The sequence below is a fragment of the Malus domestica genome, chromosome 11 (assembly GCF_042453785.1).
Source record: "Malus domestica chromosome 11, GDT2T_hap1".
Taxonomy (NCBI): Eukaryota; Viridiplantae; Streptophyta; class Magnoliopsida; order Rosales; family Rosaceae; genus Malus; species Malus domestica.
The window spans coordinates 25,224,699-25,249,861 of NC_091671.1; the positions used below are offsets into that span (position 1 = coordinate 25,224,699).

At 37.3% G+C, this 25,163-nt stretch overlaps 1 protein-coding gene across 2 annotated transcripts; it reads left to right on the forward strand.

Moving 5' to 3' along the window:
• Nucleotides 1–13,699: 13,699 nt before the first annotated feature.
• On the forward strand, nucleotides 13,700–24,651 carry LOC103421895 (DDT domain-containing protein PTM-like). Of its 2 annotated transcripts, none has more exons than XM_070807813.1 (11): nucleotides 13,700–15,723; nucleotides 15,830–16,444; nucleotides 17,295–18,303; nucleotides 18,635–18,899; nucleotides 19,012–19,136; nucleotides 20,108–20,568; nucleotides 21,029–21,057; nucleotides 21,744–22,394; nucleotides 22,591–22,802; nucleotides 23,394–23,917; nucleotides 24,152–24,651. In XM_070807813.1, the coding sequence occupies exons 1-10, from the start codon at nucleotides 14,090–14,092 to the stop codon at nucleotides 23,406–23,408; spliced, it is 5,016 nt and encodes a 1,671-aa protein (XP_070663914.1). In that variant the 5' UTR covers nucleotides 13,700–14,089; the 3' UTR covers nucleotides 23,409–23,917; nucleotides 24,152–24,651. The 2 variants fall into 2 exon arrangements, with proteins under 2 accessions (XP_070663914.1, XP_008358163.2); XM_008359941.4 differs by having other exon boundaries at nucleotides 23,394–23,684.
• The last annotated feature ends 512 nt before the right edge of the window (nucleotides 24,652–25,163 follow it).

A 25,163-nucleotide genomic window follows, 5' to 3' on the forward strand; every position in this document is an offset into this window, starting at 1 on the left:
TGCTATTTGCTAGAGTAGTATTAATAAGTGAAGTGACTGGTAAAATAGAATATGGCTGTATACATATCATTGAACTTGGTATGACGGGAGCTTTAATGAAAAGGGCTTGGATCAACAAATATTTAACCAAAAACCATCCAAAAATGTTATTTAACCAAAAGGGCTCAAAGTTTAATAAAAAACCATTCAAAACTATTGTCCACGATCCAAAATTACAAGCCCAACCCACTACAAATCTATACTTCCGTAAATACCCGTAAATGATTCGATATTGTCCCAACTCTTCACCAACCTCAAACCAGCACGAAACTGCCATAATAACTCTCTATCTTCCTATCAAATCGAATTCCCCCATTTCAAAATCCACCATATCAAAGTTGAAAAATGAAGCATTCATCGGAACAAAGCCACCGAAACAAGTTCAAAGAAGTTCAATGGCATAAACTTTGTTGAAACAAACCGGCAAAAAAGCGGTGCAAAATGTACCAAAACTTCTGTTGGAACAGACTGACGAAAAAGATGTGGAAAACGTACTAGAACCTTCATGTGAACAAACTTGAGAAAAAGAAGTGCAAAACGCACTAGAACCATCGTCAAAACAAATCAAAGAAAAACTAACACTGTTTCTGGAAAAAAACTAACACTCTGGAAAAAAAAAAAAAAAAAAACCAAAACATAAAATTGTTTTTGGAAAAACATAACATTGTTTCTGGAAACAAACAAAAAATAACACTGTTTCCGGAAAAAATCAGATACAATGTGTAAAACCTAACACTGTTTCTGAAAAACTAAAACTATTTATGAGAAAAAAATAGAACCACCGTAGCAACAAACCGGCGAAAAACTAACACTGTTTTTGGAAAAAAAAAAAACTAATACTGTCTCTGGAAAAAAAAAATAACAAAATATAAAACTGTTTTTAGAAAAACAAAAAAATAACATTGTTTCTAGAAAAAACTAACAATGTCTTTGCAAAAAAAGAACCAAAACATAAAACCATTTTTGGAAAAACAAAAAAATAACATTGTTTTTTGAAAAAACTAAAACTTTCTTTGGAAAAAAAAAACCAAAACATAAAACTGTTTCTGAAAAAACCAAAACATAACATTGTTTCAGGAAAAATAATCTGATACAGTGTTTGTTTTGTTTGTGTACAAACAAACACTGATTCTGAAAAAAAAAGAAGCAAAATATAACATTGTTTCTAGAAAACAAAAAAAATAACACTGTTTCTGAAAAAACCAAAACATAACACTGTTTCAGGAAAAATAATCTGATATAGTGTTTGTTTTGTTTGTGTACAAACAAACACTGTATTTGAAAAAAAAAAACAAAATATTACACTGTTTCTAGAAAAAAATGTTGGCAAAATTGTATTTGAAAAAAAAAACATTTTATCTGAAAAAAAACTGAACAAAAAGCTAACAAATCTCAAATTTATTTTTCGGAAAAACAAATGATGAACTCCACTGAAGAAGAAAAATTGAAAAACAGTACCTCGAATTCTTCTTTTCTTATTCATCAAATTGAAAGGTTAATAATCATATGAATGAGAAGGGAATGGCAAAAATTCACCTTTGGCTTTTTTGCTGATGTCAGTGAAAGTGCAGATCCCTTGCTCATCTTTACAGAGAAGAGAGAGGGAAAGAGTGAGTGAGAAATTTTGGGAGGGAGGGAGAGAGAGAGAGAGTGACAAAATCATATCGTTTTGCTTGTAGGAGATCGTTTCCAATTTTCACAGAGATGGAGACGGCTCAAAATTAGGTTTGGGGTCGAAGCTGTGGTTTTTACATAGTGATACAAATGGAGTTGCTATGCAAGATTAGAAAGAAAAATGGAAGGTTTTGAATGTCAGGAAAAAATGGGGGAGATAATATGAGAGAGATCCATAATGAAGAGAGATTAACGGACAAAAGCTTGCCGTTAGGGATAAAATCGTAAACTCAATATTTGGGCCATTTTAATTAGACTAATTTAATATTGGTCTTTGTTCTAACCATTAAATAAAGTTATTACATGGTTTTTGGTTAAAACTCAAAGTTTTCAAGTCATTTTCATTAGTTTTCCTTTTAAATAAAGGTAAATAATAAACGTTTTCATTCTATTTCCTAAATCATTGACTAATTTCTTTTCAACACTCCCCCTGAAGTTGGAGAATGAAGATTGAGATCTCCCAACTTGCAGAACATGGATAAGATCACATCTTTACCAAGGGGTTTAGGGAACATGTCGGCCAACTGGAAAGAAGGAACATATTTCGTGACAAGTAAACTACCCTGTATTTTGTCTCGGATAAAATAAAAATTTCTTGAATACGTCAGGTTTGTTTGTGAAAGACAGGATTAACAATTGTCTCAAGCGACTCTGTTGTCACACTAAGTTTTTGTATCGTTTGGATGTGGAAGTTGGAGAAGGCGCAGCAAACTACAGAGTCAAGTGAGTTCACAACATGTCATTGCCCTGTGTTCTGGCTTTGCAAATTACAATAAAACTGTTTTCTATCTTTTTTGGAACGAGAAACTTCAATCCCAAAGAAGTATTTCAGGTTCCCGAGCTTTTCGATTCGAAAGTTCTTGAGAATGTAATTGCCTTCTCATCATTCCCAAAAATTACTATGTCACCTGCATAAATCAAGAGAGCATTAGAAAGGGGTACTTCACTTGCATGTGAGAGAGAGTGGTCTGCTTTGGATTGGTAAAACAGGCGGCCTAAATGGCCTCAGTAAATTTAACAGATTGACGAAATGCCTATTTGAGATCATACAAGGATTTATTGAGGTGACTATTGGAATTGTGTCCAAAAAGCTAACTTAGTAATATTTATCATTTTGTAAGAACTCCATTTTAATTAATTAATTAATAATATGGCTTTTTTTATTCATGAGTTTGACTTAATATTATAGAGATAATATACTATGAATAAGTTCATAGGATTTAAGGTATGAAAGCAATGTCCTAAATGAGGTTAGGGTTGGAAGACTTGTATTCCATAGTCATTTAGTCCTTAAATAAAAGTCATAGTCGTTTGGAAAGTCATCCTGATATTGACATATCTGGAAAGGTCGATATATATCACATTAAAGTCAGCATGGTCTCATGCTTCGCGTGTTGAACACATGGTGGATATACAGGTGCTTGTTTATTGGTCAAGTTCACATAACATTGCCCACCCAAGAAACTTAAACATATGATGCTTAGCACATGTCAAACGTTACAAAGTTTTGGTTTCTAGAATGCAAATAGTTCTTAGACATGAGGCATCATTGATATCTTATGCTTAAAGATATGAACTTTGATTTCACCTCAAAGCTCTCGCAGGTCCCAATTGTGTGATACTTGGGTTCATATGTATGAGTATAGAGATATGTAAATGTGCAATAGGGAATCTATCACCTTTTGGTAATTGTTCAATAGAAGGAGACATTCCTCAAAGTCACTTGAAAATCTATCTCAGAAATCTCTAGTCAGAGTAACTGTTGATCAAACTGTGTTTATATGAACTGCATCAACATGAGATGCATCATGGTGAACGTAGATATCTATATGTGATTTGACATTTTTTCATATCACATAAATTTTGATTCGGATATAGATGATAGAAGAACTTAATTGTATTGTTACTACAATCAAGGTTCAAAAAAGTATATGATTAGTTCGCATACACTTCTACTATTCTGGGTAGTCGTGAAAAGCTGTTAGGTGTCACTCATAATTTGTGAACTGAATTTAATTAATTTCGCTGACGGCTTTAGTTAGAACCTAAGAGATCACACGCCTATGATAATTCTAGTAAGATGGATGATACAAGATATAACTAATTGTTAATTATATTGAATTAATTATTTATGCCTATTGGACATGGTTTTAACTAAAAGAAGTGTTGAGCTTTATTTGATTAAAAGAGGTCTAAGTCACAAGCCCAAGAGGGCAAGTGAAAGTGGGCTTGGCGCAAGGTACAAGGTCTTAAGCGTCAAATTCTAAGAAGGTGTGGCAAAGGAGTCTATAGCCCTTTGTGTTTCCCTCATAATTCTAATGCAATCAGTTTTGTCCATCATAGAAAAAAGAGAAAAACACTCTAGGCTGAAAACACATTTGTGTTTCCCAAATTCTATTAATCCAAGTGAGAAATATAGTCAGCACATTTAAATCAATCACTCCATTATTTGTTGCTAGTTTACTAGCGTGGATACTCTTAGAGGCTCAACACTTGAGGAGTTTCATATGATCAATAATGAAGATGAAGATTCCAAATACGAGGATGATTCTATAGAGCGGCATGTGGATAACTAAGGATTTGTGTAAGTAAATCTCTTTGCCTTTATTCTTTACTACATTATCGATTACAAGCAACGGAACACAAAAGCTCTCAAGTTGCGCCGTATCGTCTCGCTGCAAACCCAGAAGCTCCCTTGTTGATGCAAAACCCAGAAGCTACAACCCAAACTTGATCCTACATGCTGCAAACCCATAAGGTAGCTCTCGCAATTTTCGCAAACCCAAAAGGCAAAACCTTTTCCTGATATGAGATTGCCAAGAAAAAGGGAGAGATACAAATTGCAGAGAGAAAAAAAGGGAAGGTGATGGGTGGCACAACTTCCATCGTCTTATGCTGGAGTCTTTCTTTGTAAATAACGAAATATGGAAGGCCTTTTTGGTTTTTGTGCTAGTTGATTCAATCGGATACATTGGGTTGTAAGGTATTGTGGCTTTTGGATTTCTTTTTGCAGTTTTTAGGGTTTTTTTTATAATAGTTTTGTACAAAGTGTTGTAGCCTATTTTATCTGACAAGATTAAGGGAGGCGGGCGGCAAGGGTAGAGAGATTGAGAGAGATGTATTTGTAGAATTGTAGGGGAATATGTGTATCCCCAAGGAATACAAGTTGTAATAGGAAAGGATAACTAGAATCTAATCTAATCTAGGATTTACACAATCACACTTAAACTAAGAAAGTTTACAACACTCCCCCTTAAGTGTGTAAATACTCAAGGTAGATTTAGCATCATGCAGAAGTTGAGGAAGTCGACTCATGGACACTGATTCTAAGGAACAACGCTTATTCTCAATAAGGTAGGAACTTGCATAAATAGTAAGTCTCACTAAAAAACCCTAAGGCTATGGTAAAAACCCGAGAAGGAACAAAATCCATAGTATAAGGAAAAATGTGTGAGAAATGCAAAGTTAAAAGAAACATCTACGAGAAGTCATCAGGGATATGACCAGCCCAAGGTGGGTGCCTCGTTAAAATCTAGTTAGGTAGCAAAAACCCAGTGGGAAAAATGCTCCTAATCGTAGGGAAAAATAGTACATTAAGATGAAGCAAGTATTATTCAGGATACTCCTCTTGAGTTTGACATAATTCCAAAGAGAAATAACAATGTTACCACTCAGAAAGTTTACGCATACCAATTCCATGAACAAGCTTCTGAAATGTCGTCTTCGGCAGTGATTTGGTGAAGAGGTTTTCCAGATTGTCTTGTGAATGGATTTGTGTGACTTCAATCTTCTGATGCTTTTGTCGTTGATGTGAAAAGAAGAACTTTGATGCAATGTGCTTGGTGTTGTCCTCTTTGATATAACCCTTATTGAGTTGTTCGATGCATGCTGCGTTGTCTTCAAAGATCTTCATCGGGACATCAACGACGGGATAAAGATCGCAGAAGCTTCGAATATGGCCCACTACTACTCTCAACCAAAAGCATCCTCAAGTTACTTCATGTAAGGTGAGAATTTCAACATGGTTATACGAAGTGGTTACTAAGGTATGTTTAGTTGACCTCCAAGAGATTGTAGTGCCCCCAACGGTAAAGACATAACCCATTTGAGAACGCGCCTTGTGCGGATCAGACAAATATCATGCGTCGACATAACCAACAAGACAAGAATCGACTCGAGAAGCAGAGGGTGCAGCATTACTTGAGGATCCGTTGGGATAGAACAAACCCAAGTCCATAGTACCTTTAAGGTAACGGAAAATGTCTTTCACGCTAGTCCAGTGTCTGCGTGTTGGTGCATTATTGTATCTTGCCAAAAGATTAACAGCGAATGAGATGTCGAGTCTAGTGCATTGAGCTAAGTACAATAAAGGGCCTATTTCTCTTAGATAAGTAACTTCAGGCTCCAAAATCTATTCATCATCCTCATTTGGACGGAAGGGATCTCGTTTTGCATTTAGCAATCGAACGACCATAGGAGTACTCGAAGGCTTCACTTTATCTTCATTAAAACGGTGTAACGCCTTCTAGGTATAGTTCGATTGATGTACTAAGATTCCATCCGAACAATGCTCTATCTCGAGACCGAGACAGTATTGAGTCTTATCTAGATCTTTCTTCTCAAATTCCGAATTCAGGTGCGTGGTAGTTCTTGCGAGCTCTTAAGAAGTTCCGATGAGATTCATGTCATTGACATATACTGCAACAATCGCACATCCGGAATGTGACTTCTTAATGAACACACAAGGGCATAGTTCGTTGTTCACATATCTCTGACTAGTCAAATTCTTACTCAGACGGTTATACCACATTCTTCCGGATTGTTTCAAATCTTAGAGTGAACACCTCAGCCGAATTGAGAGCGTGTTCCGGGGTTTGGAAATATTTGAACTAGTCAATGTAAGTCCTTTGGGAACTTTCATGTAAATTTTCGTATCAAGATCCCCATAGAGATACACAGTTACTATGTCCATCAGCTGCATACTCAATTTTTCGAAAACTACCAACTGATAAGGTAGCGAAAAGTAATTGCATCTATAATAGGTGAATAAGTTAAGTCATAGTCAATCCTGGGGCGTTGGATTTCCTCTTATGGGGGTGTAAATCCTTTGAACCAAGGGGTCTACCACGCTTTTGTGTAGAGGCAGATGATTGGCTAGCCGCTAATGTACGTGGGTCACCAAGATTGGGGCCCCGAGCTTCCAGCAGGAAGTTCGTCGTACATTTGGTACATCCATCTTTGCAGGCGTATTTGCTCGCGCTAGATCGATGAAAACATCTGGCATGCTCTGAGCTATACTCTGGAGATCTAATATGCGTTGTACTTCAATTTCAGACTGAGTGGTGCGGGGATCTAAATGAGACAAAGTGGGAGTCGTCCATGATAATTCGCATCGTTCTTCAGGAACGTTGACGTTCTTACCTCCCTCTAACGACGGGAAGACTGTCTCATAGAAATGAAAATCCGCGAAACGAGCGGTAAACATATCGCCTGTCAAAGGTTCTAAGCAACGAATAATCGAAGGAGAATCATATCCAACATAAATTCCCATCCTTCGCTGAGGCTCAATTTTTGTACGTAAGGGCGGTGAGATCGGCATATATACTGCACAACAAAAAATGAGCAGATGTGATATGTCAGGTTCGCATCTGGTAACCAACTAAAGGGCACTAAATGGTTATGTCGCAACAGGCTTTAGGCGTACCAACTTTGCTGCATGCAATATTGCATGGCCCCAAGCAACGATTGGGAGCTTGGTACATATGACCAATGATTGAGCAATCATTTGTAAACGTTTAATGAAAGCCTTTGCCAAGTCGTTCTGGGTGTGAACTTGGGGTATGTGATGTTCGACTTCAACCCCAACCGACATGCAATAGTCATCAAAATTTTTAGATATGAATTCTTCAGCATTATTTAATCGAATAGATTTGATTGGATAATCAGGGTGGTGAGCCCTGAGCTTGATAACCTGAGCCAACAATTTGGAGAATGAAGCGTTCCTTGTAGACAACAAGCACACGTGTGACCAACGTGTGGAAGGGTTAACCAAAACCATAAAGTATCTAAATGGTTCTCAGGGAGGGTGAATCGGTCAATAAATGTCCCCTTGAATCCGTTGTAGAAAAATGGGAGGATTCGAACGAATATTGTCATAAGAAGGCTTAGTAATAAGCTTTCCCATATAACATGTTTGACATGTGATTCCTTGGATTGAACCTAAACTTCGGGTTAATGGATGCCCGTGTGATGATTTGAGGATTCAGCGCATAGCTATTTGTCCAAGATGTCCCAAATGATCATGCCAAAGTGTAATTTCGTGCGCAGTCCCAGTAGTTGGGCCAGCCACATAGTGGCATTCTATGGGCCGTATGGTCGTAGTATACAGAGCACTCAAGATACGCTCTATCTTGTCTAGAATACGCTTCTGGCCATATTCGTATGAAGTTATGCACAGAAATTCAACTCCGTTTTCTAAGTGGATATCAGCATGGTAATTGTTATCTCTAATGTCCTTGAAACTTAACAATGTTATTCTGCATTAGTTTGAGAACCTAAGGGGGAAAAATCGATTTTAAAGACAACGACCATCGTGCTTTATCCAATTGATAAGCCTCTCTATTTCCTTGTTTGTTCAATCTTATTTTATTTGTTTCTCATGTTATTTTTTATGTAAGTTATGTTATCTAATTTGTTTGTTGCTGGGCTCTGCTCCTCTTTTATATATGAACAAAGAACACTTACACATAACAGACTTTGATTGGTTTTCTATATTGTAAAAGTAAAATACATAACAGACTTTGATTGGTTTTCTATATTGTAAAAGTAAAATACATAACAGACTTTGAGATGAAGAAATATATACTTTGATAAATTTGAGTTTTATAAAACATGATTTGTAATGAAATGTTTATAATTTCAAGATAAAAAAAGTTTAATCCAATTTAATTCAGTTATAATAGTTTTTGTCCTGATTTAGATTTTTGGTTTCTTTTATGTTCATTGATATGAAATTACATAAGTCATCTTCATAACAACAGTCAGTAAGCCTCTCTATTTCTTCTCATTTCATTCAACTATTTTTTTTTAATAAAACGATACCATGTATATGTAAGTTGTGCAGGGAAAACGGGCTGGAAAGAATATATTTTAGTAAAACGATGATTTACATGTTTCAAGAAAATTTAGGGGATGTATTGTATATGGAGTTTGATGAACTTTGCTCGATTCTAAAATCCAAGTGTATTCAATATAGACATTTAAGGAGTCAATAAAAGTCACCTTGTATTGAATAAAGACTTTTTATGACTTCTAATAAGTCTATAAAATGGTTGTGGTATTCAATTATAATTTTTTGTGAGTTTACAAAAATCCAGGTGTACTCAAAATTTCATTGATTTTAAAGGATTTTAGTAAGTCATGGATTTTGATGGATTTCACTATTTCTCAATTCTCTAATGATAAACTCTACCACCCACCATAGTGTAATGACTATTATTATTACCACTTCCACCATGATGTCGTCAACACCGTCTTACCATGACCACTCCTCCACCCCACAACCACCACTGTCACCATCACTGCTAACACCGTTACTGACACATCCCGACCTAGATCAAGACATGCTGGCCATCACGTGAGGATGACGTAGCCATATGCACAGTGTGGAAGCAATAAAGATATAAGGAAATGTGAATGAATAAAAGCCATACCACTAAAAGTACAAGCTAAAATAAGGTGCTAGTGCAAGATTAAGTGTGAAATACACAATCAGAGCATAAATAGCCTAAGTGCAGTCCGACTGGACAAGTACTAATTATACAACACCCAAAGGTGATCCTACATTTGTGATGTTCTGTCAGAACCACCGTCAAAATCCCAGTGAGCCACCAAAGCACTTCTACCTAAAACCTGGAGGGGTGTAAAACAGAAAGTGTGAGTGGGCAAAAACAAAGCTTTTCAAATTCATTTCATTTATCAAAAGCGCTAACCCCTCGTCGTAAAACCTGTATAATTTCCCAGAAAAATAATATATGTTATATCAGAAACCATGCTCAGGATGAAAATCCATAGAAATATATCATGCCAAAGTATCTCAATGAAATGCTATAAGTAATTCAGTTAAAATATATCAATGCCAGATATCATATCAGCCATATCCATCTAACGTGACTTGCCTGGCTGAGTCTATAGCTCATAACCAATCTCAATCATATCAAATCCTGCACACGAGTCGGAACCACCTAGACTAGTTGTAAAATAAATATGCTCTAGTGCTACGATCACGTGAAGAATGTGCGAATGATCGCGAGTCACCTACGAACGGAACCACCTATAATGGTCTGTATGACAAGCCAGTGCACCTAACTTGGATCCAAGGTGAGTATATGGTGCGGGATGTGAGCATCACGTGAAGGACTGTGCCATAACTCTGGGCGGGAGCACTAACACTGGGGTGCAGGTTTATGAGCTCTCAATGCATCACATCATATCTCGCATAACTAAAGCAATCTCATATCTTTAATTTATGAACTTATCTGGCACTTACCTGTGCGTCCGCATCACCAATCATAAATATATGCAACTACTAATGCATAAATAAAATAGGCAGATACTTTGCATGACATTTCAAAACGTATAATCATTCAAATTCATTTTCTGGAAAAAATCTCAAGTATATAGGTATATACGGAAAACCAAAAGCCCACTCACTAGTATGTAGAAGGGTCGTAGCCCCCGAGCCTCGATTGATGGCGCTCGCCCTCTGGATAGGTCTCACCTATATGTGAAATAACTAAATAAACGTTAAGTAAAGCACACAACCAAAATTAGCTAATAACTTCTCATACAATGCTCAAATGGGGTGTTTGAATATATCAACGTGATCTACTCAACCTCATGAACATCTCCATATTTTAAAAATAATTTTTGGACCACCCACGCGCTGGCAAGGGCACAGCCAGACATGCCCACACGCGCATCTAAACCCTAACTAAGCCTAACGGCTGTTAGGAATATTCCATTAAAACCTTAATAAAAGTTAACAGCGTTACCTGACGCCGTTAGAATATTCCGTCAGACTTGACGGAATATTCTCTTTCGTCTTCCCTGTTTCACCTGAGACCGTCACCAGCGCCGTTGCGATCTTCGGTTTTTGGAATATTCAAATCTTCATTTCTCACTCATTTTTGCACCAAAATCCATGAAATTTGTCTCAAAATGAAGCTTAGAGTGAGTAGAACACATTCTTACCACTTTTAAGCCTTGAAATCCACGGGATCTTGCTGGAGAAACCTTGATAATCTTGCCAAAATTTGAAACTCGTCAAACTAAGCTTCCCGACATCCAAAACACTCCAACTTTCTTCCCCGAGCTTCGTGAAGATGTTCTAAAGCTTCTTAGGACCTCAAAACTCCTTGAAAAGTCCACAATTATGATCACATGAACAGTGCTTAAAATCGGGGTTCTTGGTTTCTCGGGAAAACGAAGGCTTCACGTCCAATGAAAGGTATGGATAGGTTCCTAAGCTTACAAGGAACACGAAAATGGCTTCCAAAACCTCGATCCGTGCCTGAATTGATTGGTTAATGGGTTGATCGTACAATTGTACGGATAATGGATGAAAACCGAGAGAGGGAGGAGAGAGAAAGGTCAACGGGTAAAGGTATGGGTATGTGTGAGTGTGTGTGGTCCTAGTTGGCAACAAAACAACCAACCACAAACTAGGAAAAATGTTAGTTCTAATTGGGTCCAAACAATTAGGACTTAACATGAATTGGACCACAACCAAAACATATCACCCACAACACCAACTAACGTCCAAGGGCAATTTAGTCATTTCACACCATCAATAAAAAAATAAATTCGAGACGGGCTGTGATAGTCACTGCCATGAACATCATCTCCAAATTTACTATGATCAACATTGACACCACCATCACTATGACCGCCACCACCATCACTATGCACGTTGAAGGCATTTTGTCTCCCTCTATCTCCAAATCCATTTTGAACATCATCTCCAAATCCATTTTGTCTCCCTCTATCTCTATGCACGTTGAAGGCATTTTGTCTCCTTCTATCTCTATCTATATGGACGTTGAAAATTTACTCCCATTTAATTCAATTATAACAGTCTTTGTCTTGATTTAGACTTTTGGTTTCTTTTATGTTCATTGATTTGAAATTACATAAGTCATCTTCATAACAATAGTCAGTAAGCCTCTCTATTTCTTCTCATTTCATTCAACTATTTCTTTTAATAAAACGATACCATGTATACGTAAGTTGTGAAGGTAAAACAGGGCTGGAAAGAATATATTTTAGTAAAACGATGATTTACATGTTTCAAGAAAATTTAGGAGATGTATTGTATATGGAGTTTGATGAACTTTGTTTGATTCTAAAATCCAAGTGTATTTAATATAGACTTTTAAGGAGTCAATAAAAGTCACCTTGTATTGAATAAAGACTTTTTATAACTTCTAAAAAGTCTACAAAATAGTTGTTGTCACATCCCGGCCCAGGCCCCCACCACATCCAGGGCTCGACTCTACCGTAGCATGATATTGTCCGCTTTGGGCCCCGACCACGCCCTCACGGTTTTGTTTCTAGGAACTCACACGAGAACTTCCCAGTGGGTCACCCATCTTGGAATTACTTTCGCACGAACTCGCTTAACTTTGGAGTTCCGATGGAACCTGAAGCCAGTGAGCTCCCAAAAAGCCTCGTGCTAGGTAGAGATGAGAATATACATATAAGGCTTACAGGATCCACTCCCTTGAGCGATGTGGGATGTTACAGTTGTGGTATTCAATTATAATTTTTTGTGAGTTTACAAAAATCCAGGTGTACTCAAAATTTCATTGATTTTAAAGGATTTTAGTAAGTCATGGATTTGGATGGATTTCACTGTTTCTCAATTCTCCAATGATAAACTCTACCACCCACCATAGTGTAATGACTGTTTTTATTATCACTTCCACCATCGTGTCGTCAACATCGTATTACCATGACCATTTCTCCACCCACAACCACCACTGCCACCACCGTCACTGCCATGAGCATCATCTCCAAATTTACTATGATCACCATTGACACCACCATCACCATGACTGCCACCTCTACCATGTCATCACCATGACACTACCCCATCACCATTGCCCCCATCCTTACTCCACCACCCCAACCACACCCCTACCACTACAATCATTACCCCTACTATTATCACCGCCACTAAAGACACTAATTTTACTACCATCATCTTGCTGACAATGACCGCATGATACTGCCACAAACTAACGGTGCCACATCATCACAATTTCAACAGTAAAGACTTAAAAATAATGATGCTTATGAATAAATTGGTTATTAAAAAGTCTGACAATCCGTATAATTATAAAAAAATCTAGCAATTAAACTCACTAAAATTCTGTAAAAGTCTATCATTTAACTCTTTTCTTTCCAGAACAGTATATCATAAAGTCTATGAAATTTGATGGAGTTTATAATAGTTCGGAAAAGTCTACTTAAATCTATAAAAGTGTATCGATAAAAAACTTAACAAAAATCCATATAAATCTTAATACACTGCTCCTGTAGAAGGCTGTGGAGTTCAAACTTGATAATCACCCACAACTGACAACCTTCTATAAGATGTAAGAGCTAAGTCTACTAGGTACGGCTCTTATTAAAGAAGATGAAGCAAGTAGAAAACTCTGAATATGATGTTTAAGACATTTCTGTCCAGCTCATTGCGTCTCGACTTAATTCTTCATTTTCCATCTCAATCATTCATCTCCATCTTTAATTCTAACTTAATGATAAAAAGATTATAAAGTGGAAACCTCGAATAAATAACTTTTACGAAACCAAGAGCATCAAATCAGTCTCCAAACATGATTAAAACTATATTGCACGGTAAACTTTAGAGCAAGGCATCTACTTTTTTGTTTTAATCTTTTATATTCTTAAGAATTCCCAATCAAAAAAGAAAAAAAAAAAAAAAAAAAGGGGAAATGCCACCCTGAAAATAAGAAGACGAATTTCGGATGTTTCTCACCAACCTTATTTTTCTAGAGAGAGATAGAGAGTAGTTGCGCTTACTTTCTCTCTCCTCTCTCTCTGCTCTTTGGAAATTGTAGTCAGAGTCAAGCAGTTTTAGAGAGAGGGGGAAGAAAGGAACCCAAATCCATTTTGTCTCCCTCTATCTCTATGCACGTTGAAGGCATTTCTAGAGAGAGAAAATTACCAAATTTCCCTCTCCCTTCTCTCTCTGTCCGACCCAAAGGACAAAGGCAGTTAGAGAGAGAAAGAGAGAAAAGCAAAGGGTCTTCTTCCTATTTCTGGACCGGGTTCGGGCTGCGGATCACAGGAAATGGAGTTCGTGGGAAGAAGTGTGAAGAAGGAGCTCAAAGGCCACGGTTTTTTCACCGGAACTGTGAAATCGTACGCCGCCACATCTGGGTTGTTCGAGGTCGTCTATGAAGATGGAAATACTGAGGAGTTGAGCTTCGATGAGGTCTCTCTGCTCCTTGGTTGCGGTGCTGAGGTTGACCTCGTGGAGGCCGCCGCCAAACCGGGCCGGAAGCCCAAAAAACGGCGGCGTATTGAAAGGAAGCGAGAAATTCGAGGTAATGCTGCTCTTGGAAATGCTTCTGGGTTTGATGGGGATTTGAATGAAAATTGTAATTTGAGTGATGGGTCTGAGGGAAAATTGGAACTTGAACAGAGGTTTGGAGGGAATTTGAGGGAAAATGTGGCGGTTAGTGGGAATTTGAATGAAAATGTTGATTCTAGTAATGTAGTGGATAAGACCCTAGAACAGGGAACTGGGTTGATTACTAATGGGGATGTGAATCGAGTAGGTAATTTGAAAAATGGGATTGATTTGAATGCTGGGTTTAATTTGAATTTGAATGATGGATGTGACTTGAATGTTGATTCAAATGTTGGCATGGAGGGGGTTGTGGAGAAAAGAGATTGTATTGATTTGAATTTGGATGCAAATGACGACTTTGTTGAGAATCGGAATGGGGATAGTAGTTTGGGAGGTTCAACTTTGGTTACCCATGGAACCCAGAAGAGGGGCTGCGATTTTGATCTCAATTTAGAAGTTAATGAGGAGTTTAAGGATACAGAATGTGACTGTGAAGAAAAATTCAAGGTTAATCCCAAGTTTGAGATGATTGAAGGAAGTCTAGAAAAAGAGAGGAGTGGAGATGGTGAAGAAAAGATTACCGAAGATGGTAATTCTAATGGGATGTGTAAGGAAGTGTATATTGATATTAATGAAGATGTTCCCATGAGGAACGTTGATGACCCTATTGACTGTGCAGCTGGTGAACGACTTGATGATAAAAATTGTTGTTCCAGTGGAGATTTGAAAGCTGATAATTCGGTTGGGATTTTTGACACTGGCTGCATTAAAGATAGTGGATTGGTGGAAGTTCTGGTAAAAGATAGTCTCTCTGAGGCTCGCACTCCAATGATTCATGGAAACCTAGGCGATTCAGGAAGTCCATGCATTAAAAAAAGTAGCCGTAGAAAGAGGAGAAAACTACTGGATAATTTGAAATCTACGACTACAGAGACAGTTTTGAGGAGAAGTGCTCGTAGAGGTTCTGCTCTAAATCATGTTTCTGTCAGTGATCCATTGTCCTCTTCTGCAGTGAGTGCAATAACAGAGGAAAAACCAGTGATTTCTGGTTGTGAAGAGACTGAAAAGCCCAGTGTTCTTCCTCAGTCTCTCGAATTACCTCCTTCATCACAACATTTAAATCTAGATGGAATTCCCGTACTTGACCTTTTTTCTATTTATGCTTGTTTAAGATCATTTAGCACTCTATTATTTCTGAGTCCCTTCAAGTTGGAGGATTTTGTGGCCGCACTAACGTGCAAGACTCCTAGCTCGTTATTCGATCATGTTCATGTTTCTATTTTACAAACACTGAGAAAACACTTGGAGTGGCTCGCAAATGAAGGTGACGAATCTGCTTCTAATTGTCTGAGGTATATTCTTTGCCCTCCTTTTACTATATTAATCTGATGTCACCCCTTGGGTTACTTGAAACTTCCTTTATTGATTTTGAACATTTTGTGTTAATCTTCGATGTAGGAGTCTCAATTGGGATTTTCTTGACTTGATTACGTGGCCAATTTTTATGGTGGAGTATTTCTTGATCCATGGTTCGGGACTAAAACCGGGTTTTGATCTCGGTTGCTTCAAGCTATACAAAATTGACTACTACACACAACCTGCTTCTGTAAAAGTTGAAATACTGCGGTGTCTTTGTGATGATTTGATAGAAGTGGAAGCCGTAAGGTCAGAGATTAATAGAAGGTCTTTGGCAGCTGAGCCGGACATGGTGAATGACCGGAATTTGAACTATGAGGTTGGCAAGAAAAGGAAGGCTCCAGTGGAGGTCGCTGGTACCTCGAATTTGAATGATGAGGTTGATGATGACACCAACGACTGGAATAGTGATGAATGCTGCCTCTGTAAGATGGATGGAAATTTAATATGCTGTGATGGTTGTCCTGCTGCATATCATTCAAAATGTGTTGGAGTTTCTAATGATCTTTTGCCGGAGGGTGACTGGTACTGCCCTGAGTGTTTGATTGACCGGCATAGACATTGGATGAATTTGCAGAAGTCACTCCGAGGTGCAGAGATATTAGGGATTGATCCTTGTGGCCGGCTATATTTTAAAAGTTGTGGGTACCTGTTGGTGTAAGTTTGTCTTTTTTAATCTTTACATGGCTTTGTATTATATCACTGCTGGTGTTACTCTTTTAAATTGCAAAGATGACTAGTTTTGTTATTCATAGGTCAATTTGCTCTTAATTTTGGCCTACACAAGCATCTTGCTTAAAATCATTATTCATGAGAAACAAACATTAATCTTATGCTGAGTTACATTGATATATATTAAAAAACCTATCAAGAAGCATGAAGTATGTTGGTTGTCCCATATTCATATCAAAGTGAATTTGTAATAAGCAATCATTTTAAGATGCATCATACCCGGATATCTAACTGAACAAGGTCTTAAATCTTAAATAATTATTTGTTAGACCAATCAGACCAATCAGTTCTATTTCCATTTTGCCTAGTCAATTAGCATAGGTAATCTGTTCTCCTTTGATTCCTCCCCTGCACAAGTTGTCTATTTATCATTCCTTAATCTTTCCTTCCGGTATCTCAACATCTTCAAATTGTTTTCAATTCTTGGTTTTTAGTTTTCATTTTGTGCGCCATTCCACATGCATACTGTATACATTCTTTGCAGCACCCTTCCTCCACCCCTTTTTATTCCTCCTCTCTTCTACATACTTTGCCTATATTTTAGCATAAAAAAATGATAAAGGAAAATAAAATAAAAACCAAATGGGCCTTTAGTGATTGAGCTATTCTCAGTTTCTTATGCGCATTGATATGTTCAATTTTTTTTTATTGAGATAATAATTTGTTGATTAATAGTATATTTAAAATGTTGTATTTATTTCTCTAGGTTATGTTCCACTTCTCATCATATTTGGTATGTGTTTGGCTTCATCTGTTATGGCTGTTGCTCTTGCAGATCAGATTCTTTTGATCGTGAGTCCACATTCAACTATTATGACAGAAATGATCTGAATAAAGTTATTGAAGTGCTAAGGTCTTCAGGTTTTTTCTATGGTGGGATATTAGTGGCAATCTGCAAGCACTGGGACATTCCTGTTAGTTTTGAAGGAGCAGATGGCAACATTGGTTACTCGATGCCCCTGGACCCTTTGGCATTTTCAGAAACATGTGCTGCTAAGAATGAGACTGATGAAGATAAAAAACTGCAAGAAAATTCAGTGACTGTGACAACAATGCCAAATATAACTTCTGAAGTGCCAGCTGAAACCATGCAAGTGGAAAGGTCAGTCATGCCGTGCGATTTAGATAGACCTGACTTTGTGAAAAAACCTCAGCCTGAAGACTCTTCTTCACCATCTACTAGCTTACATGTTAGAAGGGGAATCAATAAACATAATATGGATCTTGGCAATGCTTTGTCTTCAATAACCGCTAGAAAAGGGGGCACTTCAGAAGTGTATTGTAGATTTGGTTATATGAACTATTACAGTTTTGGCCAAATTGCTTCATCTGTTGCCGAGGAGTTGACGCGTAAGTCATCAGAAAAAATTAAAGAAGATAAAATAATAACAGAAGAGGAAATAATATCAGCACAGATGAAGACCATTTTAAAAAAATCGTCCAAATTTTTCTGGCCAAATATTGAGAACCTAAATACAGGTGCACAGAAGGAGAAATGTGGTTGGTGCTTTTCTTGCAAAGCTCCTGCTGATGACAAGGATTGCTTGTTTATCATGAGTATGGGGTCTATTCAGGATGCTTCTTATAGTGATAGAGTTGGCCTTCAATTGAAAAAGAGTGGGAAAGGTCATCTTAATGATGTCAGCTGTCAAATCCTATCTATTCATGATCGTCTGCAGGGACTTCTGTTGGGCCCATGGTTGAATCCACTTCACGTAGAACTGTGGCGTAAAACCCTTATTCAGGCATCTAGCATTGCCTCCATTAAATATTTACTTCTTATGGTAAGGATTTTATTTATTTATAATCTGTCTGTTGTATAGAGTTGGTTAGTTTACGTATGCTAAAACTTTAAGCTGGTGTTCTTGTCAACCTTTTGTTTTAATTATGCTCTGCTTTTTCTGGTTTTTTATCAAAATGCTCTTTAGCCATCATTTGGAAATCTTTGCCTGCACCGTGTTTATATAAAATCATTTCTTTTACGTGTGTGTATTTATTGTAATGTATCTCATTGATTTATTGCAAAGAGTCTTTTGTATTACCATGACTTGCTTGGCTATCTTGATTTTATTCTTTGATTTCATCTCTTAACATTGGTGGATACACATGATACAGTTGGAGGCAAATCTGCGTCATCGTGCACTTTCAGCAGACTGGTTGAAACATGTAGATTCTGTTAATACCGTGGGCTCAGCTTCTCATGTTGTGACTTCATTACGTAGCAGAAGAAGGATCAAGTGTTCAGATAGTGAGTCCAACCCCTCTTTAAATGCTGCCAGTGGATTGGGAATGTTTTGGTGGAGGGGTGGTAGGCTTTCTCGTCAGGTTTTCAGTTGGAAGGTTTTGCCTCGTTCCTTGACTTCCAAGGGTGCCAGACAAGGTCTGCTAATTGTTTACTATTTATTATGTGTAATTTTACATTGTGGAGTTCTTTTACAGTTAAATCAACTGAATAATTATTCTGAATTCATTCGAAGTTGTATATTCTGCAGCTGGGTGTACAAAGATACTGGGTATTTTATATCCTGAGAATTCAGAATATGCTAAGAGAAGCAAATCTATTGCCTGGCGAGCTGCTGTTGAGGCCTCAACTAGTGCAGAACAGCTTGCTTTACAGGTATTGTCCATACCTTTTTCATTTAAATGGTGATGTTCAGATGTTTTACTGGCTTCTTGCTTGCTGTGGTATAAATAATAGCTGATGCGGCAGCCAAGTTCAAACTTCAATAAATTAGAGTCTTTGTACTTTCCTATGTAATAAATGCAATTTATGCATGTAATCTGCAAGTTAATTGTTTTGAGTCTCACTATGTTACAGTTTTAACGTATGAGGTGAAGAAAGTTGAGGTTTCACCATAAAACCAATTGGCATTATGTGGAGTAGCCCAACTTAGTTATAAGTCCATGCAAGGTCTCTCCTCCCATGAATGTGGGATTCATTCTCTACATTAGGTGTCATAAATTAGTCTTTAGAATTCCTTAGGATAGTAATGCGGACCTTTCCAGATTCATGTACCAATTAGGGGAATATTTTTGCTCACCACCCTTAAGAGATGTTTATGCTCACCATCCTATTTATCACTGTTAAACGAGTTTAAATTTCGAGATCTGTGTAGTAGATAGACCTAAATCTCAAAATTTGAACTCATCCAACGGTGATAAATATGGTGGTGAGCATTATCACTACTTGAGGGTGGTGAGCAAAAATGCACCCTACCAATTAGCCTATAAAAGGGGCTACTTTGTAAGCTTTTGAAATAAGATTATTAGTGAAAGAAATTTTGGGTTTCCTGCTTGTGTGTGAAGCACAACATCGGAGTGATTCCAATGCACCTTAAGTATGAAGCTGAAGGCCGTTGTGATGCCGGAATTTTTCTAATTTCTGTATTGGAGTGATTCCATTACACCTTTGGTGTGATGCCAAGGCCGGAGTGACTCTGGATCTCTGTCCTACATGAATTGTTTTTCTCTTTTGTTGATTGGTCTCAAAACTGTGATTTTAACATTTTTTTGGTCACCATTATAATTCACGGTCTTGAATAGTTACCGCCTAGAAATTTGGGTCCCTAAAATTTGTTATTGTTTCAGGTTAGAGAGCTTGATTCAAACATTAAATGGGATGATATTGAGAATTCACACCCTCTGCCCACGTTGGACAAAGAGTCGAGAAAATCAATCAAGTTGTTCAAGAAAGTTATTGTCCGCAGGAAGTGCTCTGAAGGGGGGGTGGTTAAGTATCTTCTTGATTTTGGTAAGAGAAGAGCTATCCCTGACATTGTGAAGAGATGGGGTTCTCTGGTTGAAGAACTGTCCAGTGAGAAGAAAAAGTATTGGCTGGATGAATCATATCTTCCCTTGCATCTTTTGAAAAATTTTGAAGAGAGAAGGATTGCCCGAAAGTCTACTGATGTGAAATCTGGGAAAGTTCTTGAGGTTGCCAGAGTAACAAAGAGGCCCCGGGAAGAAAAGGGATTTATGTATTTGTTTTCGAAAGCTGAAAGATCTGAGTATTATAAATGTGCACACTGCAACAAAGATGTCCTGAAAAGGTAACACAAATTTGTTCTTCTGCATGTAATTGCCATCTCGTATTTTTTTGTGCTTGTCATTGCTTATACTTCCCATAGTAGCTTGTTTTCTTTCGATAAAAGTAAACTGAGGAAATCCTTGTTCTGGAATTGTTGCTTTTTTAAGTCAGTTTCAGAAATATTACTCCTGATATTGGATAGAAATGGACATTAAACGAATGGCATTTGGTAAGCCTTTCACTTATGTTCATCTGTCAAAACATTGAGGTTCCTGTAAAGGAAAAATTAGGAGGGATTGGGAACATCAATAGCTGTGATGTTTGAGGATTAAGTTCTATGATATGAAAAGATGGGCATCTCTTGTGTATTCCTAGTCCTGTTAAGGGACCAATTCTTGAGATGATATTGTCATGCTACGTGTTAAATGTTGTATTAACTACGTTTTTACTGATTATCTTGTATATTATTTTCAATATAACAGGGAAGCTGTGAGCTGCCAGTATTGCAAAGGTGTGGGTTTCCTCCTTCTCCTCTCTCTCTCTCTCTCTCTCTCCCTCTCTCTCTCTCTCTCTCGGTTTTTTTCCCTTTCCCTTTGGTATGCGGTTTTGAAACATTGCTGGCGGAACACGTAGTATCAATATTTTGTGAAGTCTTGAAGCTTTTATTTATTTTATCAACTCATTAACCTCACAAATGAATGCCTTATATCCCAGTCTGTTAAGTCTCCGTTAGTGGTCTTTTGCTTTCCTCTTGGCCCTGCTTCAGGCTTCTACACTGAACCCTGTAGTTATATTTCATGCTTGAAAGTAACTATGTATTATGTACCATTGATGGGAACTATTTATGACCCTAGGGCAACCTTATTTGGTTGACAATCACGCTCCTGTTAATGTTCTGAATTTTATTGTTAGAGCTGTTTTTCTGTGGGACAGTTCATTCCGCATTCTTTCCATTGCATTTTGGCAACTATATTGAAGTGGTACTATCTTTTCTTTCCGTTATTTTTCATTTTGACTTTTGGTGTACAATGTATATACAAGTTAGACCCATTAGGAGGTAGCATTACCTATTGACACACAGCATGTTCTTTTTGTTACTTTCTAATGAATAATTGGTGCCCCTACAACTTTATGCTTGATACAGATTTCATTTGTTGTCTTAGCATTGGTATCTGATTATTATTGTATAAATTTCAGGATTTTACCACAAAAGGCATGCCAGAAAGTCTGCTGGGGCAGTGGTTGCTCGGTGTAAATATACATGCCACCGATGCCAGAATGGATTGCATCCTAAGATTGACACAAAAAGAAGGAAAGTTGAAACAAAAGGAGCGATAGTAAAGCCACAGAAATGTAAACCGAAAGGAGGGAAAGTACAGTCACAAAAATGTACAAATTCTCAAACAGGTCGCAGATCAATGCGTTTGAAAAACAAAAAAAAAGCTTTGGCTGGAGGACGACAAGTAAGATTGAAAAATAGCAAAACAGTTCCAGCAATTGTACCTCTACGTCGTTCTCCTAGAAAAACTAAAAGCTTACCAGTGCAAAATAAAAAACTTAGCAAATGCAAGAAAGGGAAAAAAGGCAAATCCAATAAGGGCACTTATAAGGAACCAAATACAGTTACTTGGCAGAAGAAGAGAACGCAAGTCTATCACAGTTACTGGCTTAATGGTCTGCTATTGTCTAGAAAGCCAAGTGATGAACGTGTTACGCATTTTTGGGATAAGAAACTCCTTGTGCATTCAGAATGTGCGTCGACCATTCTTGATCAACCCAAATGCCACCTTTGTTGTGAAGCAAGATATACGTCTTCTTTAAATTATATTTCTTGTGAAATCTGTGGAGGTAAATGACTAGTAATGCAACTGTAGTTTTAAATGCAACTCTTTTTATGTCATTATCGTTAATTCAGCAAGTTTTAGCTGAATTATTCTGCTCTGATTTAGTATGTCATAATGCTATTAATCTCCACAGGTTGTTACCAATTCCTCTTCAATTTAGATATTTTAACATATCCTTCATTACCTTTTGTACCATGCAGTGTGGTTTCACGGTGAGGCTTTTGGACTGAATTCAGAGAACATTGGTAAGCTTATTGGATTTAAGTGCCACATGTGTCGTGAAGGGAACCCTCCTGTCTGCCCCCATTTGGAAGATGTGAAAACTGATGTCCCCCAATTGGCTGAAGTTCAAATTGATGGTACCGTTGATTGTTCTGAGGAAGTACCCAACTCTGTCCCACCTTTAAGTGAGGTATCTTGTCAAACTTTGGCTAAATAAATTGTGCCGGTTGTGTTGATGCAATAGCATCCGTACAACGAATATCTATGTCTCTTGTCAATTTGGGCTTATATGGTATTAAATTGTGATTGGTTCAGTTTCCTTCACTCTAATGGTTAATATGTCAACAGTATGCTTAACCCTTGGCGATTCTTGTAAAGAATTGGCTTTTTTTAGAAAATATAATAATAATGAACATTAACCTCCAAGCATTGACAAGTTCTTTGGTATCAAAATTTTGAGCTTCTTCTGTGTCAAAGATTTTAAATGGTGTCCCTTCTAGTGCGACTTTTATTTCTTATTATTCCTTTTTTTTGGGAGGGGTTTGTACTTGAGGTTATAATCTGTTTGGGTTTTGAGGTTGGTTAGTTACTGATGGGCCCCTTATCTATCTTATGGTTTCTTACAACTTATTTTTTAAGTAAAGTTTATGTTTAGTATGAAAATGAAAAAGGTCGTTAAGATGAAGTTTTGACTTTTGAGTTAACGGAGTAGTGAAAATATTTGTCGTTGGTAGTTCAAAGTTTGTGATATGCTTACCAATTATCTACCTACGATTTGCAGATCACATGCAATTGAACACTTTTGGCATTATTGGAAGATGGGTACTTCAGTGTGTTATCTGTTCTTTCTACATGAAGGCATTCTTATTAGTTGAGGTACTTCATTGATATTATTAAAGGCAGAGTTGTGAGAACAGATGGGTGTCAGGATCCTCCACTCGAGATTTTTCAGTTAGGTGAAGAGGAATATTGTGAGGCGAGTTACTTTCCTGTGTGGTGAAGTTGTGGCAGTGGTGCCATATATCAAGAACCATCACAAAGAGCAAATGAACCAACAAAAGAGGCCGAAGTGGTACAAAATAGAAAAGAATGTCTTTTTCTTGCTACAAGATCTCTATATGTTTGTTCTGTGCACTTTATGATGGCTTACTTTTTTATTTTTCAACTGTCGCTCTCTTCAGAGACACACCAGCACCCACAATCACATTTCTCTCTCTTCAGACGCACCCACACCCAAACCCACGATCACATCTCTGGTTTGGTTGAGTGCTAGGGCGAGCATTTAACGCTTGTGCAAGGACTTCAGTTAAGCAAAAGTGATTTTGCATACGGTGGTTACTTTTTGTTTTTCTTGTATCAAGATATCATTTTTTAGCATTCCCATCTCCATTTTAGAGTACTACCCAGTTGGGCCTATTCCCATAACCAAGTTCTGTTTTTCGATATCTCAAAGCATTTGGTTTTGCTTTATCTATCTCATCATAAAAGGGGGAGGGCATATGTTCTGGATACTCATGTGTAATGTTTCTCTTGTTGCAGGTTTCTAATTATCTTTATAGGTGATCTGCTTGTAGCGATTGAGGACGACGGGTGGAACACCCGAGGCTGCGTTCCTGGTGGAGTTACTACCTGACGATGTTTAGATTTGATCGTAGGAGGTCCTGCATTTTCCGTCATTTGTGAGGCAGGATGATTAGGTGATACTAACAATTATTAATGAAATTTCAATTGGATTTGAGTAGAGACCGAAGAGAATTAATTTCATAGACAGCAGATGCTATTTATTCTTTCAGTCAAAGTAACTGAGAGCAACAGCATTTAGATTTTAGATTGTTCTTACTCAGACCGTGACAGACAGCTTCTCAAGTTTGAGATTTTCTAGTCGGCTTGATTGTATTCTTACAACCTGCAATGATATTGTATAGGTAAGTACATAAGATATTTCTGTTTTTCCTGGTAGAAATAAGGTATTCTTAAAATTCTTAGGGTGTGGTTGCCCAACTGACCCATATATATTTTATTTTATTTTTTAATCTTAATTAATGTGTAGTAATATAAATGGGGATTTTTTTTTGAAATGTCATATGAACTTGTATGCATTTTGTCCATTTCTCATATAAACTAGTTGTAAATGCATATGTGCTAAATAAAAGTAAAAAAAAAAAAAATTAAGTGTGTGTATTAAAGAAAGGTAAAAAAAACTTGTGAAAAGATGTTAAAATGACCTAAATAACCCTTAACGCAAGTCGTGTGCGAGGCACATGACATATATTGGATGGAAAACTTAACGGAGTTGGAGTGAGATGACAAAATTGATGATTTTGTAAAGTTGGTATGACAAATTGCTTAAAATTTTAGTTTATATGACAAATTGAAAAATATGAACTAGTTCATATGACATTTCAAAAAATTTCCCTATAAATGGTTAGTTGTTTATGAGTTACCTTGTTTTCACCACATGAAAACAACACATGATTAGTTTAAGAGTCTCTTTGGAGAAGAACATGGGGCACCATTTGGAGAAGGCAACATCTATTGCTTTGGTGCTCTC